General features: G+C 36.1%; 1 protein-coding gene across 2 annotated transcripts; it reads right to left on the reverse strand.

Moving 5' to 3' along the window:
* Positions 1–974: 974 nt before the first annotated feature.
* On the reverse strand, positions 975–18,212 carry SEH1L (SEH1 like nucleoporin). Of its 2 annotated transcripts, none has more exons than XM_043976954.1 (9): positions 17,970–18,212; positions 14,778–14,828; positions 12,364–12,510; positions 10,433–10,644; positions 7,642–7,740; positions 6,818–6,958; positions 6,223–6,380; positions 4,510–4,663; positions 975–1,769 (listed from the first exon to the last, which is right to left on the reverse strand). In XM_043976954.1, the coding sequence occupies exons 1-9, from the start codon at positions 18,078–18,080 to the stop codon at positions 1,559–1,561; spliced, it is 1,284 nt and encodes a 427-aa protein (XP_043832889.1). In that variant the 5' UTR covers positions 18,081–18,212; the 3' UTR covers positions 975–1,558. The 2 variants fall into 2 exon arrangements, with proteins under 2 accessions (XP_043832889.1, XP_043832891.1); XM_043976956.1 differs by having other exon boundaries at positions 1,633–3,376.
* Positions 18,213–18,620: the final 408 nt, after the last annotated feature.

Genomic DNA, 18,620 nt, shown 5'->3' on the forward strand with positions numbered 1-18,620 from the left:
AATATTTATTTGTCTCTCTCACTTCCATTACTCTTACTTCTGCTTTCTAGGGCTATGCAAAACAGAAAATAATAGTAACATCTAGCATTTATATATAACACCTACTAGGTACCAGTCACTATGCTAAGAGCTTTATTATCTCCATTTTACCTTTCAAGAAGACAAACAGGTTAAATGACTTGCCCACAGCCACAAAACTAATAAGCATCTGAGAAGGGATCTAAACTCGGTCTTCCTGATTCCAGGTCCAGCACTCTAACCACTCTACCACCTAGCTGCTTATAACAAAATCTTCTTCCACATAACTGCCCTTCATGTAAGTTTTCTCCAAACTGAACATCCCAAGTTCCTTCAACTAATCTTCATAAGGTAAGATCAAGGTCTTTTTTTTTTTTTTAGTGAGGCAATTGGGGTTAAGTGACTTGCCCAGGGTCACACAGCTAGTAAGTGTTAAGTGTCTGAGGCTGGATTTGAACTCAGGTACTCCTGACTCCAGGGCTGGTGCTCTATCCACTACACCATCTAGCTGCCCCAGATCAAGGTCTTTTACCATCTTGGTGGCTATACTCTGGACAATTCAGTACAAAATCTGAAAAGGTTGTTACTGATTTTACAATTTTAACTTTACCTGCCATTTTAGCTGTATAATAACTGTGCATGGCCTAATTAAGTAACTCTTAAAATGATGGTACTACTTTAGAACACTTACTCTCTAGAGCTGTCAATTTTCATTAAAATATTCATCCCTTAAAATCTAATGGCAGGGCAGCTAGATGGCACAGTGGTTAAAGCGCTGGCCCTGGATTCAGGAGTACCTGAGTTCAAATCCAGCCTCAGACACTCAACACTTACTAGCTGTGTGACCCTGGGCAAGTCACTTAACCCCCATTGCCCCACCAAAAAAAAAAAAAATCTAATGGCATATGAAACCAATGGATAGTCAGAGATGCTAACTACCAAAAAAGATACATTCATACCTTTTAATATATTTATTGAGTAATGAGATCACAATTATAAAATTCAGTATTTATGATTGGAGTGGCAGCTTCTTTAAAAATGACCAAACACTACAAAATATGTTTTGCTGCATTATACACAGGAATGATTTATTTTGCTTAACTAATCAGTTCCAACACCAGCTTTTAGAATCTGAAAATAAGTCCTAATGTATGTTTCAAAGGCATGTTGAACTTTATAATTATACACTTTCACATGAATGTGACAAAGCAAAAACTTAAGACCATGATAATAAACTAAGTACAAAATAAAATGTAGAGGACAGGCACTTTGAAGTAAGCTATTTTTCCACATAGCTTTCACAGTTAATAATGCTTGTCTATGTCATACTTCATCAAAGGGTATCAACCAAAGAAGCAAACAGTCCTTTGATGCACAAGCACAAACATATTTAAATTCAAAATTCTGCATCCTATTTGCAATACATGCAAGAAGATCCCTGAATTTAAAAAATATCTAGAAAAAATGAAGAAAAAAAAGCCAGGAATGAAAGCATTTACAAGCATCTGAATAAGGCCTTTCAAAATTTTAAGTGAGTGTTTTAAACCCCTTCATTCTCAGGTAAGGGATTAAGAGGCCGAGAGATATATCGTCTGCGAGGGTGAGGATACTGGAGGTTGGCAGTGTCAGCATCGCAAGAGTGCTCTACCAGAGGAGGAGGAGGAGGAGGAGGAGGAGGAGGAGGAAGGATCTGGGCATAACTGGACCATCTCGATCCAGCCCGTGGGGAATCCAGAGGGGGAAAGAAATACCTGAAACAATGAAGACAGGAACAAAACACCAAAACAAACAAACAAACAAAAACAAACAAAAAAAAACAGAAGAAAAAAGAGAAAAGTAGTAAATACAAGGAGAACCAAAGAGGAGAAAAGACATGCTGGAAAAAAAAGCTTTAGTATATCCATGCCAAAACTAACAGAACATAATAGCAGAAATCGGCCCTAATTCAAAATCAAGATTGCTTAAGCAAGTTTGGAAACTTTAAAAAAAAAACACACACACACACACAAGGTACAACCTTCTAAACAAAATGCTTCTTGAAGATATAAAAGATTTTCTAGTCAAACTACCCACACCTTATTTGATGTTCACTTAGCTGAGCTTTAGTAATCATTTGTAGCAGCAGCACGAGGCACACATTTTATGTAAGTCCATATACAATACTAAGAACCAATTAAAAAAAAACTTTCACATAGTATAGGTAGATATCACAACACTTTAATGACTATCTCTCACAGAAATACAATCATAATATGTACTTACATGTTTATCCTGCAAAAAACACAGTATAGCTAAAGATTTCTAAGTGAAAGACTGAAAGAATTATGCCATATCATATTATATTCTTCTACCATTTTATTATAACTTACCCGTAATATTTATGCACTTTAGTACACTTGATTTATAGATATTAACTGTAAGGTTTAGAGCTGGGGAACATTTACTGAATAGAACAGCCAAGTATAAATTTAAAAATCTTGGGACATGCCACCTTAAAGCTTCATTTACATGCTGCACTTTTAGTGGAATTTTAAATGCTTCCCAATTTACAGTACCTTTTAGAATTTGTACTTGGAGGAAACCTTACTCCGTGGAATCATACCATAGGAACATACAAGCACATGGTAAAAAAATTCTCTTTAGTGAGCACTAATAAAAAATACTTACAAAAGCAGTTTTAGAATATATAAATGAATACCCAACAATAAATTTCACTATCAACTGTACAGTTAAATTACCGTCAGTGCATTCTAATTCCTTTAATTCTAACAAATTTTAAATGTTACAAACTAATTACAAGTTATACCAAATATTAATATGAATAAATCAAGACTACAAAATTTAAAACAAATTAGCACTCAAAACAATCTTTATGAAAATTGATGATTTATTCAATCTTCAAATTTAAAAATTATAAAAATTCACCATCCTGTTTATATTGTTTTGAGAAACAAAACCAACAAAAGAGGTCTATTAACTTCCAAATGGAGTAATGTGAGTTCTTTCCCCCCTACACCCACAAAGACAACAATCCTTTTTTTTCTAAACCCATAGTATTTAGTTTTACAAACATTCCAAAAAACTTTAGTGGAAATTTGTCTCAACAAGAAGCCTCTCCATTTAATTTTCAAAAGTTCCATTAGTGTCAACAAATGGCACTGACTAGTACAGAAACAGTGTATTTTTTTAAAGGCCTTTAGGATTGCATTTAGGAGTGAGCAGGCTGCTGGTGTATCTTGGGAGAGGTCAAACGGCGCTGGGGAGGGGAAAAAGGAGCTTGCTTCCCATTCCTGTGTGCATGCAAGAAGCAGCAAAACTGCAAAGTTACTCCAGTTAAGCTTGAGATCAGCTGTGCTTTCTGTTAAAGGACATAATACAAATGGAGAAGGGAAAATGCATCACAGATCTAAACACAAATGGTTATTACTGGCACAATAAGACTAGAGATTAAAATCTGAGAGTTACTGACGAGCTTAAAATTTAAAATACACAAAAGGACTGATAACCACTATTGTTTAGTCATCATTAGAGCTCCACACTTGGTAAAGCCACCTTCATGAATGAATCTCACACTGAAATTTACTTTTGGTGAAAACATTAAAAATAAACTTCAGAGTTAAGTGATATGGCTTATATAGTTATATACAGTAAAACATTTGCAATTTCAAAATTGTTATAGCTAGCATACAATTGAAGCCAGCTTCAATTAATTAATTAATAAGGTCATAAGATAACCAGATGTCAGATCACTAACTAATATATTCTGAAACCCATCTTCACAGGTACACCATTTTATGCAAGATAAAGTAATATTCTCATCTCTATTTAATTTGGAATATGAAAATAAGATAATTATTCCTCTTCACAAAGCATTAAGTATTATGGAAAATACAATAAAATGGGATCATCAAATATGCTATGTGAAACACCAGTAATATATTTTCCAACTAACATTCTAAAACTAGGAATTAAGAAATCAGATTTTCTTTGCTGTCTCCTATTACAGTCTCCACTCTAGTTCATTAGGAAAACTAAAACAATTCAGTCAAATATAACAGAAAATACTAACAACTCAATATCTGTACAGGACTTCATTAAAAAGAGTAAGTCAATTTGCATAGGCTCACTGGCAATACAAATAAATTCAAACAATATTACTAATGCCATCAAGCACTATTCCAGTTTTCTTAATACTTCAAAACCAAAGCAGTGCCTTCAAAATTAGCCATTTACATTCCTAAAGACAGACCATTACACTTCTAAAAATAATTCAGTTTACTATTTAACTATGACAGCTTTATCAACTATATACAAATATGTTGGAATAGTCATAATATTAAAGATTAATTTCTAAACAACAAATAAGTAATTGTAAGCATCTGCAAAATCGTAAAACAAGCATCAGATTTCTTTTTAAGACAGCTACCACAATGAAGATGTGTGAAGAAACTGCTAACTTAAAATTCCCAAGCTCACACACAAACAGCCTACCTGCTAGCTGATGATCCATTTAATGAATTTTGTAGAATTGGATTGTTTGACCCTAAAGAAGCATTTGAGATTCCCTGTTGAGATGAGCTCCCATTGACTGGGCTCCCATTACCTTTCAAAATACCAGTGCACTTCCAATTGTCCATATAATTAGCTAAGAGGGAAAAGGTGAAATAAATTAATATTCAATTATTCAAAGGGACAAATTAATTTGTCTCACAAAAGAGTATATCAAATAGACAAAAGTACAGGTAACATTTACTTTAAGCATAAGCATTAGTACATAATTATGATGAAAGACAACTCCCTAAATAATTTTTTTTAAATTGATGATAGTTCAAACTACTCATTTACCATTATTCCAAAAGATACCAATTGAAAAACAATCAACTATGACAGCTGAGAATTCCTATAAAGAAATATTGTTAACTAAATTAAGCAACACAGAAAACTGGGTTAAAAATTCCATTTCCAATAATTATAACTTTTGAGAGAAATTAGTTTGCTATTATGTTAACAGCAAATTATTAAATTAGAATTAAGGCTTTTTCTTCTTGTTTCCTCATTTAGGGCCCAGACCCTGTAGGTCAGTCAGTCAGTCAGTCAGTCTCTGAAGGACAAGGGTAATTGATGAGATGTCCCATATCCAACTAGGAGACCTTACCTCTGTTTAGAATATAAACAGAATCTACTATAGGCAAATTGTTGCTCCAAGAAAATGAGCCCCTGTCTATTAGAGTTTAAGGTAACTCATATGATGAAGGAAAAAAACAAACTCAGTGGTCTAGATGAAGATGAATTCCCCTGATAAGACTGCAGGAGGCGGCTGAGTCTCATGATCAAGCCACATTCTCAGAAGAAGCTGAAGATTTCTAGCCCACCTCCTCATTAAATGTCCATCAATCAGGATTTACTTCCACTTTCAGGGGTACTCCCTTTCAAAAAAAATATTTAAGGTATTCAGTGTCTCCATTAGGAGTCTTTGGTTACTGAAAGAAACCACTGATCATCAATTTATTATTAACTATCCTAATTAATAAATTGTTCATTACCCAAAAATTCTGTCTTTCTGGTTTTCCATTCCTCACACTTTATTATGTTGTTGTTCAGTCATTCAGTCATGTCTGACTCTTTGTGACACCCTTGGAACATACTATCCATGAGTTTTTCTCAGCAAAGATACTGGAGTAGTTTGCCATTTCCTTCTCAGGTAGATTAAGGCAAAGAGAAGTTAAGTGACTTGCCCAGGGTCACATAGCTAAGTGTCTGAGGTCGAATTCAAACACAGATCTTCTTGACTCCAGACCCACTGCTCTATCTACTGAGCCTCCTACATGCCTATTTTTTTTTTTTTTAGTGAGGCAATTGGGATTAAGTGACTTGCCCAATCCCACAGCTAGTAAATGTTAAGTGTCTGAGGCCGGATTTGAACTCAGGTACTCCTGAATCCAGGGCTGGTGCTCTATCCACTGCGCCACCTAGCTGACCCTATTTTTTTTAATTATAGATACAATATATTTGGTAACAGTTTAGCCCATGTTTGAAAAACTTCCTTTGTACAAAATAGAAACTTGATACAAAATTATTTTAGTCATTACTGTATTAAAGTGAATTTTGTAACAATAAAGGAATTTCTCATTCTTAGTTATGAGAAAAAACAACTACAAAAAGATACATTACTCATAATGCAATTGTCATTCATTAAAATCTTACCTTTCCACAACCTTACACAGCCATCATCCCCAGATGATGCTAGTACTGTCCCTGTTATATTCCAACTCACTCGCCAAACCTGAGAGTTGTGATTATCAAATTGAGCTACTATATGAATCTCAAATTTTGTTGGTCCACCAGAAGAAGTTAATTCTTTCCTGTTAAAGAAAAAGTCTTACTGAGGTAAAGCTACTCTGCAAAGGAATTTAATAACGTTGTTCAAAATGAAAAATCCAAATTATCCAAAAATGTCAAAGATTACATCCCAAAAAGGTTAAAGGGTTGAAAGGATATAAAGAAATAACAAAACAAAAAAGTTTCAGTTAAAATATGCAGTCAACTTCTTGACTTTGCACAGTAAATTAATACCCAAAACTCACAATGAATCTAATCATCAATGGACATATGCTTAAGTAATTTAAACCACTGAGATAATTATACTAAATAAGGAAAGTAAATCTACTCTCACCCTAAAAATATGATGTACTGCTACAGAGTTTAAATGTTCTTTTAATTATCCTGCTTCAGATTATCAGTACTTATATCTTGCCAATCTACTGTTGTACCATATTTTAAAACTGCTTCAAAAGCTCACCTCACAGGTTTTAGTGTGAAAATTCTCACATCTTTGGTTGCTACTGCTAGAATATGGAATGATCTTCCCAAGTTTGGAGCAAATGAGATATCATGTACAGGATCAGTGACCGTCATAAGGGATTCTGCTTTTGCGTATTTCCTAAGAAAATTAAAATCATTTGCTTAAATTACTCCACAAAAAAAATTAAATCTTTACTAATATATCATGTTTTATCATTTCAGGCTACAAGCACTCTGTAACAGAATTATTTTTTATAATTATATGCTTCTATAATCAACTAATATCCAGATTATATACAATCCAAATTCCAAAACAATTCCTTTAAGGTTTAAAAATTAACACTCTTCAAAACAAAATATGCAGAGTAAAAACTACATTAAAATTGTACCTCAGTTTAATAGTCATTAATACCTGTTAGTATGAGAAAATTTCTCAAGATGTATAAATTGTACAGGTCTTCCAAGATCCTACAATCACTCAGTACTATAACAATGCAGGTTCTCATCAAGACTGTGGTCTTATTTAACCTACAAAATGACTTTCTGACAACAAACAGTACAATTTGCTAATCCCTGTTCTCTGTAAGTAGACTGGGTTAATATTTGCTAAAAATCAACTGTGTATTGGCAACATGATGAAGTACAATATAATTTATTCTCAGGTATTCTTCACAGAGCTATGTTACCTACAAGTTAGAGCATAAATAGATATGATTAACTCAGTAGTGAGAATACAATTTACTTGAATGAAAATTCTTTAAAGATAAAAATCATATACAAATCAAAAAGAAGAACAAATTTGGATTTGACTGATTAGCTTACCTGGTGTTTTCATTATATTCATAAATCTGAACCTTGGCAGATACATTTGGACTATTGTCATCACTTCCTACAGCTATCATAGGGGAATGAGCACGAGAACTAGAAATGAAAAGTAAACATTACTTACACAGACATATTATGATCATAATGAGAACAATGACTGATAAGTGCCTTTATGTATTCATTTTTACCTCATTTGGCAAAACAGAATTTGGACTTTCTAGAGTTAAACAGCTACATACTTTAAAATTATGGAGCAATTACCTCATTGACCCATCTGTGATTCAATTATCTTTAGTGGGGTAGGTTCTTGCACTGAAATTTAGGGATAGATGTATTCATTTTAAAACATGAGCTATGCAATCTAATGAATACAAAGACAATACACAAGATGTGTTTTCAAATTTACAGATTTACAATCTAGTCAACGATTGTAACAGTTAATTGGCATATCTGGAGTGGCATAGTGAAAAGAACCCTGGATTTGGAGTCAAAGGACCTGCATGCACGTGGTTCTGCCATTTACTAACAGTATTTAAAAAAAAAAAACCTTTAGCCAATAACTCTCTGACTCAGTCTGCTTATTTGGGAAGTAATGAGAATGACAATAGTACTACTCACCTCACAAGAGTTGTTGTAATGGCTTTGTAAATTATTAAATGCTATAATCTATTAATACTACATCACTCATATCAGACCTTTCTGAATTTGACTTTTACCACCAAAAAAAAAAAAAGGCTTCAAACATTTGACAATCAAGAACAGAGGATACAAGGATATGAAACACTTATCAAGGCAAAGGATTTGTCAAAACAATATGTCATTGAAAGCAGGATATTGCATTTACTGCCAGATACAGCTGATGTAGTTTAGCTTTGAAGATTTTTTTTCTTTCTTTTTTAATCTTTGTTACAAATAATGAGTTGCTAGGTATGGAGGAGGGGAGGAAAATATTTAGAAACGAAGGCCATTAAAAACAAAAACTATCCATAAAATAAGATTTTTGTTTTTAAGGTAATAGACCACAGGTTAAGAATCTCTATTATAGAAACACTTTTTTTTTTTTTTGGTGAGGCAATTGGGGTTAAGTGACTTGCCCAGGGTCACACAGCTAGTAAGTGTTAAGTGTCTGAGGCCGGATTTGAACTCAGGTACTCCTGACTCCAGGGCTGATGCTCTATCCACTGCGCCATCTAGCTACCCCCATAAAATAAGATTTTTAAAAAGTAAGAATCAGGACATAGACAAATTGTTAAAATAAGTAGAAATACACTGGCTATTTTGCCACATCAGAATCCAAATTTAGGAGGAACAGCAGAAGAGAACAGAAAAACAGCCTCCTCCCAGATGTCACTCTTAGTTCCAGATTTATCCTATGGCCAATTGCACTTCCAGAAGGAAGAAGGGGAATTCAATTTAATTCAACAAATACTGAGTGCAAGGCAGTCTGCTAGGCACAATAGGAGATAGAAGGCCAGTTAAGACATAGTTCACACTCTTAAGGAGTTTACACTCTGGGAAGTATGATTCTATTCAGGGTAGCATTTATCATGTAGTTATTATAGACTTTTCAACTGTCATATCCCTTGGTTCCCTGGATCTTCATTTTTGTACCTTCTTCATAACTAGATTCTCAAAGACATTTCTAAAGATCTCAACACTTTGACTTGAATTTCACTGATTTTCCTGCCCTTAAAGCTGAAAACAAAATGGAGTCATAAAAGTCAACATAAATGAATAAGCCGGTTCTTCTATCCTCAATTAATAATGGCATAACTAATTTAAATAGTCAAACAGTCTTAATATTGTGAGGGTAGATTGTGGGGCACTAGGTCTGAGTCACAAATCAGTTCAAGTTTTACTTCTCACACTGTCAACAATCTGAGAATGTAAATTACATTTACAATTATGTACTATGTGCAATGATGCAAGACAATTCCAAAGAACTCATGATGGAAAATGTTCTCCACATCTAGAAAAAAGAACTGTGCTAGATGGCGCAGTGGATACTAGATGGCGCAGTGGATAGAGCACTGGCCCTGGAGTCAGGAGTACCTGAGTTCAAATCCGGCCTCAGACACTTAACACTTACTGGCTGTGTGACCCTGGGCAAGTCACTTAACCCCAATTGCCTAACCAAAAAACAAAAAACAAAACAAAACAAAAAGAACTGTGGATTCTGAATGCAGATTGAATCATACTGCTTCTACTTTTGTTTTTCCTTTTTTGACGTTTTTCCCTTTTGTTCTGATTCTTCTTTCACAACATGACTAATGCAGAAATATGTTTGATGTGATTATACATATATAACCTATATCAGACTGCTTTCTATATTGAGGAGGGGGAAGGGAAGGGAGGAAAGGAGAAAAATTTGGAACTAAAAATCTTACGAAAACAAATGTTGAAAACTATCTTTACATGTAACTGGAAAATAATAAAATATGTTTATGATTAATAAAAAACACAATTATGTACTATATATCATGTAACCAAAAGTTTTAAAAGGTTTACTGTTAATATGCCATGTTATTTCTTAAAACATGCTTTGAAAAAAAAGTTCTTTAATTACAAAACATTTTATAGAGAATTTGAGGTGCTAATATTATATGGCAATTGTCTTTTCTACTATGAAGAGATGACAAATTAGAGCGTAGATTTCCACATTACATCATTCAAAAATTAAACTTTCCAAACTTAATATTTTTACTACATTTTCTTAGACATACAAACAAAACAAATTATCAAATCATTGCCTTTAAAATAAAAATCAAGGGACTAGGATATGGCTTACCTTGAGGGATTCCATGAAATACAACTACAGCTTAGCTTACATGAGATTTCATGCTGCAGAGACCACTGACTAAGATTCATAACATCTGGAGCCTCATATATTCTCACTACACCATCTGCTGAACAGGTTGCTAACATAAGACCCATATGCTTAGGAGCAAACTTCACATCAGTAACTGATGTTCTGCTATCCACCAAAGTGGTCCTCTTAACCTAGAAGAAATTAACAAATCACCAAGGTGTATCAAGTCAACGAGCATTTATTAATCGCTTACTATGTGCCAGACAATGTGCTAAGCACCAAATAACCTAGTTTCTACAAAGTCCTAATCAAAGGGTATTTGGATGACCCTTGTTTCTTGAAGGTCATAACCAGAGCAGTACTATCTCTGGTAGGTAAAACCATGCTGCAAAAGCTTCATCTTCAGACTTAGCAACAAACTGAATCTGATACCTGAAGAAAAACCTAGATAAATACAAAGAAACTCATCTCCAATAGGCTGGCTGCTTGAAGATGAACTCTTTGTCCATGACAATCCATAAAACAAAGACTACAAAAGAAGCCCTCAGTTTTGTATAATCCCTTTCCCCTTCCACAGGAATAGTGGTAGAATGGCAAAAAAGAGGACAAAGAATACTAAGAATCACAGTTTTTAAACCAACTATAAACATTAACTACTTGGGGGGGGGGGAATGAGGGTTAAGCAACTTGCCCAAGGTCACAGAGCAAGTAAGTGTCAAATGTCTGAGGCTAGATTTGAACTCAGGTCCTCCTGAATCCAGGGTCAGTGTTTTATCCACTGCACCACTGAGCTGCCCCCATTAAGTACTTTAAATGTGAGATCTTTGCCAAATACTGGTAAATGAATATACTATTAGAAAATTGAATAATATTGATAAACTTGTTATAAACAAAGCCAGAGGACAGTAAGAAAGTGGTTCAGTTTTTCCTTGAAGAGAAAGGAACTGACAGAGTTGGTTTCACTGTATATCCAAAGGAAACAAGAAACATTATTTCCTGGGACACTTGATGCAGTGTGTGAGATAAACATAAAATAAAAAGATCACCATTGACATGAGTGTAGTTTAAGTATCAACAGCTATTGCAGAAGATGAAGAGGTAGAGAAAGCCTATGAAAATCTTGAGAAGATCCTCCAAGTCAATAAATATTTGGTTATTCCTTAACTTCAGTGTAAAAATAGGCATAGAGGAGAGTTTTTTTTAAATATAGAGAGTTAAGTTTGGGGGAAAAAAAGGCAAATGCTTGTAGAGTTCTCATAAGTCTCATACGTATTTAACATGAATATTTTCTTCCAGAAAACAAGTTCACCTTGTCAGTGTTGGACATGGTGAGCACTAATCACAAAAATAAAATAGACTATCTCAACGCAAAAGAATAACTGGTTATTGACATGGAAGTCAGATAAGAATCAGCTATCTATAAGTAACCAGACCATCAACTAGCGAGAGCAAAGATGAAAATCAACATCAAATTAGAAAAGAAAAAAAAAGATAAAGATGAGATGACCACCCCTAAAACAATCACAACTTCAACCAGATCTATTCAAATAGGCCACTAGTCCCAAAAAATGAGAAATTTTAAAAGGCAGAGACATCACCATTTTGTCAGTTCAACTGATATAAGATAGTAACCACAGGGAAGACACCGAAAGTCCAGAAACCAACAAAGCTGTATCTCCTTCACTGGCCTTGCTGTTCCTTGAACAATACACAGCAAGTTGAAAAGTAAAGAAAACAGAAAGAAGGGAAAGAAGGAAGGAGGAAAGGAAGGATGAAGGGAAGAAGAGAAAAAGGAAGGAAGGAGAGAGGGAAAGGAGGTAAGTATGTTTGATGGGGTGTGGTAAAGTGTCACAGATAATATGCAAAGCTTCTCATCAGCGCCATGAGTAATGTACTAGCACGTGACTCACCCAATGGCTCTGTCCTCGAAGTTTATCATTGGACTCTCCCACTATTTCTTCCCAAACAGCAGCAGTTCTGTCAAAAGAACAGGAAGCCAAAACCTGCCCAAATTCAGGATGTGCCCATGTCACACGCCACACAGAACCACTATGTGTCTGAAAAAAAAACAACACAGCATTGTAAGAAAAAAAATGACGCACAAAAGAATTATAACAATATTCCCAAACTTTTTAGTATAAAATTATTCTTTTACACATATTTTCTGCTTTCTTAAGCACTGTATGCAGTGACCACTGCTGAGTGCAAACCATATAAAGTATCTTCTAAAAGTTAAAAATATTCCTCTTTACTTTCTTTTAAAAAATATCTAAAATATCCACTAAAAGTTAGAAATAGTTTTTTAACCTCTTGTTACAAACTGTGAAATTGTCTTTAGCAGCAACATTCTCCCTAACCCCCAAACCCAATCCCAATCCCAACTTCTCATCTGCCCCAGAGCAAGATTAAATGGCAGGATTGTTAATGGAGAGAACAGGACAAGAAGGCAACCCCTTCCTCTCTTGCTCTCCCTCTCCTTCTCTTTCCCTCTCTCTCCTCCTTCTCTCCCTTCCTCTCTTCTTCCTTCTTCTTCTCCCTCTACCTCTCTCTTTCTCTCTCCCCTGCAACTGTAGGAGGGCCATTCTACTTCCTCACCTCCTTCACATCAGCTCCTATGGACCAGGATAGCTAAGACTATTTTTTTTTCCTGAAATAAAAATGAATCTTACTACAGTCTCTTATACTGCCAAAAAACTACTATCATTATATACATGTACCACTATATTTCCCTATGGGATTTATATTTAAAATAAAGGGAAAAAAAGGCAAAGAGAGGGGCAGCTAGGTGACGCAGTGGATAGAGCACCAGCCCTGGAGTCAGGAGTACCTGAGTTCAGATCCGGCCTCAGACACTTGACACTTACTAGCTGTGTGACCCTAGGCAAGTCACTTAACTCCAACTGTCTCACTTAAAAAAAAAAAAGAAGGCAAAGAGAGAGAAATACCTTTTACACTATTTGTTCTCTATTTTTGCTAATACTCAAACTCTTGAAAAACCTCAAAAGGATTATGTGTGTGCTTAAGAAATAGAAAAGATGGGGAGAAACTGAGATATTGAACTGAAGCTAGAAAAGGCAAACTACTCTGATTGGATAAGGTAGGCCAATCAATAGCTGGCTCTCATTGAAAAGTATTTCCAGTAATTTAAGTAAGAGCTCCTGGCTTGGCACTATTCTTTACCCCTCCCTCTTCTTCAAGAGTCCCTGTGCTTAATACCTTCCCAGCACCACTGGAGCCCCTTTCCCAGGTCCCAGTATTCACCACTTGTAATCAGAAGAATCTGCATTCTCACTGCATAATGGGAAATGACAAGAGGGAGTTCTTGATCCTGCTGCCAAGGCTGCAACATGCAGGAGGAGGAGATAGAAGATACGTTCTTGGCATCCCAAATTGGATCTCTGAATGCTTTTTCCCACAGAAATATCATTATACAATGTACTTAGTTTGTACAGTACAAATACTAAACTTGATCTATATTACAAGGGTTTAAAGCTTTTGTGTGTTGGCCATAGAAACTGTCATTTATAACATTGTTTTTAATGGAAAAATGTATTCTGGCTTCCATACAACTGACTTACAAAATCAGCTTCTGGAAGAGAGCCTGTTTCTATGCTGATATATGTTTCAGAATTACATACATAGGCCTCTCTCACATTAAATTACAAATTAGAGCACTTTCTGTCATCCCAATATTTCCTACATGATGTCACTGTCATTATTCAAGGCTGAACTAGCTATCTTTACTTCACTGTCTGGTGAGCATTTCATCCAGGAACTGACTAGTACTTCAAAAACACAGTAGGACTGAGACTTTGCCTATATATTTGGCTTTAGACATTACCTAGAAAAACTGCCCAATGAAAAGAGATCCTTCTTAATATTAGTACCCTCTTTCTGAGACTACCCACAATTTCTCCTGTTTTTAGCTTGTCTGTGCAAAGTTGTTTGCATGTTGTCTCCCCCACTGCGGATGAGTTAGTTCCTTGAGAGAAGGTATGGGGTTTTTTGTCTTTTTTTGTATCCCCACACTTAGCATAGTGCCCAGCACATAGATCTTGTGCTCATGTATTTTCAGGTTTTTCCTCTCACTGTTTTCGATTTGTGTACTGTGTACATGGTAAAGAATAAGACAGTTTGATTACATCTCATTGCTACCAGGATGGAATTCAAAACACTGAAAAAAGTCCCACAAATATTTTCTCCAAGGACTGAATAGCAACACCATTAAGTCAAAGTTAAATATTTAAATTTAGTGTGGCATGGCAAAGTATTATCCAAAATAACAGAAATAATTTTTATTATTACAGTTAAAATTAGTATTTACCTTCCAGCTAGCAGTACAATGCCAATCTCCACTTTCACTTTTGTCCCAGACCTGTAAGGAAATCAAGATCTATCATCAATACCTGTGTACTTTCAGTAAGAAAACTATTTTAAAGAAAACAAATACCAAGGGAATACAAAATACACTCTAACAACACCAGTGTAGTACAGTGGAAAAGCCTCAGGATTTGTAATCAGAGGAACTGGTTTTGAATCCGAAAGCTCTGTCACTTACTACTTTTGCAATTTTGAGCAAGTCACTTAACTCACTTAATTTAGCTAGCCCTGTTTCCTTGCTTATAAAATGAAAAAGTTAGGTTAAATAACTTCAAGGTTATTTCCAGCTTTAAATCTATGTTCTTATAAGCTTTCTTTGAAAACTTTATGATCATCCTATGTACTTCTTTATAAAACAAAAAATGATTTGGTAAGATATTTCAAGTTACTCAGTTTTCCTAAATAATAAAATGAAAATAACTTCTACTCTCTAAGACAATATTTGACACTTTTAGTGTATTGAAAGTTACTACTTTTTAGAGTCTCAAACTTTTTCAGTGGATTCTCCAATCGATAAATGGTCAAATCCAAAGTATTAAAAACCACCAAATGAGAAATGCTCCAATTCAATAATAATTAGAGAAATGCAAATTAAAACACCTGATAGGTATCACCTCACACCCAATAGACTGGCAAAGACAACAAAAAAAGGAAAATGAAAAATGTAAGAGGTGCTACAGGAAAACAGGGTCATTAGTACACTGTTGGTATAGAGCTGTGAATTGGTCCATCCAGCCATTCTGGAAGACAATTTGGAACTATGCCCAAAAATTTACTAAACCTATGCATACCCTTTGGCCCAGCTATACTACTATTAGAACTATAAGCCAAAGACATCAAAGTTAAGAGGAAAATATACCTATCTGTACCTACTCTGGGGGAATAGCTAAACAAATTACAATGTAGGAATGTAATGGAATGTTATTATGACTTTAATAATGAAATGGACAGTTTTGGAAGACCTCTGTGAACAGACGCAGAGCAAAGTGAGCAGAACTAGAACAATTTATACAATAACATTGTAGAAAAAAACTTGCAAAGAATTTAGAATGCTGATCGATGTAATCATAAAACAGGAATCCAGAAGATTAACTCACCAGCTGCCATAGATGTGATGAATTTACAGTGCAAAGAGATATACATTTGTAGGCATGTCCAGTTTGGGAATTTTGTTTTCCTAGACTGCATATTTATGATAAGGGTTATGTGGTTATTGTTCAATGTTGGAGGTGGGGAAGGACAGGATTAGAGGTAATAGGTGGGAAAGATTACAAATGCATGTACATTTTTTTTTCTTAGTAGAAAATAATATGGGCAGCGAGGTGGCATAGTGGATAGAGTGCTGGGCCTGAAGTCAGGAAGACTCATCTTCCTGAATTTAAGTCTGGCCTCAGACTCTAGCTGTGTCACTTCACCATGTTTGCCTCAGCTTCTTCATCTGTAAAATGAGTTGGAGAAGGAAATAGCAAACCTCTCCAGTATCTCTGCCAAGAAAGCCCCAAGTCAGGTCACAAAGAGTCAGACACTACTGAAAATGACTGACCAACAAAGAAAATAACATAAGTAGATAATAAATTACAACTGTGTGATGATTAAAAATATGATACATTTTTAAAAAGAAAATAAGCAGGTAACACAATCTCTTAGAATAAGAAAAATCTAAGGCAGCTAGGTGGCCCAGTGGATAGAGCACTGGCCCTGGATTCAGGAGGACCTGAGTTCGAATCTGGCCTCAGACCCTTGACACTTACTAGCTGTGTGACCCTGGGCAAGTCACTTAACCCCAATTGCCTCACCAAATAAAATAAAATAAAATAAAATAAGAAAGATCTAGATAATCTTCCATTATGGAAAGCAGAGTAAATAACATAGTAAATAAGTAAATAAGGTAGAATAAATTAGAATTGGAAAGGACATTAGAGGTTAAGAACAAAAATCAACTACACTCAAATGTCCTTCACCTGGATGTCAGTATTACTCATCTTCAGTCCTATATTTGATGTGTTGAAACTTCAAATATAAAGTAAGAATTCAACACAATTTTATCACATTAATTTTACCTATTCTGGCAGCATGTAAAAAATCTGGAGTAGTCAAGTTCACAAAACAAGAATAACTCTAGAACACATTTCAAATCATATTTAAGTAATATATCTCTGCATCAAATAATTGGATTTAAAAAAGAGCCCGAGTCATAATAAATTGTGTATAAACTTATTTATTTTTCCATCGTGAAAAACGATATTAACGAGATACAAAATGAGTAAAAGTTTTATAACAAAGACCTTTCTATTCTAAATCGGAATATGTGACTAAAATGATTTCCCTTAATCTGACCAATCCGACACATGAAACTTAAAGACGGGGCATAAATTTGATGAATTTCCTGAACTGTCTGGAAAAGGGTATTAGACGTGGTCCCACCTAACCCCAATTTTCAATAAATATGGCCAATGCTACTCTAGGTATTGGAATTAATCTCATGAAAAAGAAATTCGATTAATTAAATGGGAGAAAATGTGTAATGAAATTCAGTTCCTCCTTCTTGTTCTTCGTATATTTAATTTTTTTGTTGTTTGTTAAGGATTAAGTTCACAATTTTTTAAATGTCTTTTAAAGAAATAAAATGCCCTCGTGTTGGCCTGGTTTGGGGAGCGGCTCCCCTTTCTGAAAAAAAGGACGCACTCCTTTCTGGCTGGGCAGTGACTCCTAGGCTGGAAGCCCAGGCCTCAGAGGGTCTTTTTTTAACTTGGAAATTGAGAAACGTCCTAGCTAGAATCCAGAACGGGAGGAGTTGCAGACACCCCCTTTTGTCACAGACGAGAGTCCACCCCTGCTTAGGGGTTCACAGTGGGGGGCCTCAGTCCAACCAGTCTGGAGGAAGCCAGAGAAACAATGTTACCCCGAGCTCTCCCTCCCCGCCCCCATTCCGTCGCTTCTGCGCACGCGCCCCGAGCTACCGCGGCGGGGCTGCGCCGGTAGCTCGAGAAGCCGCGCCGAGTCCAGCCGCACTGAAGCCGGCGGGCGGGCAGTCGTCCCCGGAGCGAGGTTCTGGCCCGCGCCCAAGCCGCCGCAGCCCAGGGATGTAACTCATTTCTCCCTGCCCGCTCTTTTCCCACAGGCCTCTCTTCCTCACCTTCACACTCTGGTCACTGGAGCAAGTCGCCATCCGCCGCCCGTGAAAGTCAAAGGACACATCATGGATGAGATCCTTGTGATCCGCCGCGATACTGCGCGCTACGAACATCGCTACCGCCAGGCCGGGGTTACCGCCTATTCAGCCCCAGCCTTGAGCCTCAGAATTCCGAAGGCCGTCCAGGCACACGCGGGCCCTCCATACACTGGGCGTCCCGAGCGGCGCGCGGCTGGGGGAAACGCGCATGCGCGCCCTCAGCTCCCACCCGCTAAGGGGGAGCCCGTGAGAAAGAGCGCTTTCCTGCAGTGCCAGCATGGGGCGCTCTAGCCACTAACAGTCTTGGTGCTGGCTTCGAGACTCCGCCCCTGCTCTCCTCCTATCAGCTCCTTAGCAATCCGCTTATTAGAGACTGAAAAGTCTAAAGGGTGTACCAGGAGTTCTTCATCAGAAGTCCGTGCATAAATTTCAAGAGAAAAAAATTCAATATTTATTTTCACTAACCTTTGGTTTCTTTTGTAATCTTATGTATTTTATTTTATGTATTTAAAAACATTCTGAAAAGGGGTCTATAGGTTCCACTAGACTGCCACAGTAGTCATGACCTAGAAGCCAAATATTAAGAACCACTGGTCTAGGTTTTAGAGGAGAACA

This window comes from Dromiciops gliroides, chromosome 1, assembly GCF_019393635.1.
Source record: "Dromiciops gliroides isolate mDroGli1 chromosome 1, mDroGli1.pri, whole genome shotgun sequence".
In the NCBI taxonomy this organism is placed as follows: Eukaryota; Metazoa; Chordata; class Mammalia; order Microbiotheria; family Microbiotheriidae; genus Dromiciops; species Dromiciops gliroides.

Coding starts and splice junctions, on each gene's coding strand:
- SEH1L (XM_043976954.1), bottom strand. CDS start 18,080: ATGTTCGTAGCGCGCAGTATCGCGGCGGATCACAAGGATCTCATCCAT. Junction 6,959..7,641: donor GAATATAATGAAAACACCAG/GTAAGCTAATCA, acceptor TAATTTTCTTAG/GAAATACGCAAAAGCAGAAT. Junction 1,770..4,509: donor AATGGATCATCAGCTAGCAG/GTAGGCTGTTTG, acceptor TCATTGTTTCAG/GTATTTCTTTCCCCCTCTGG.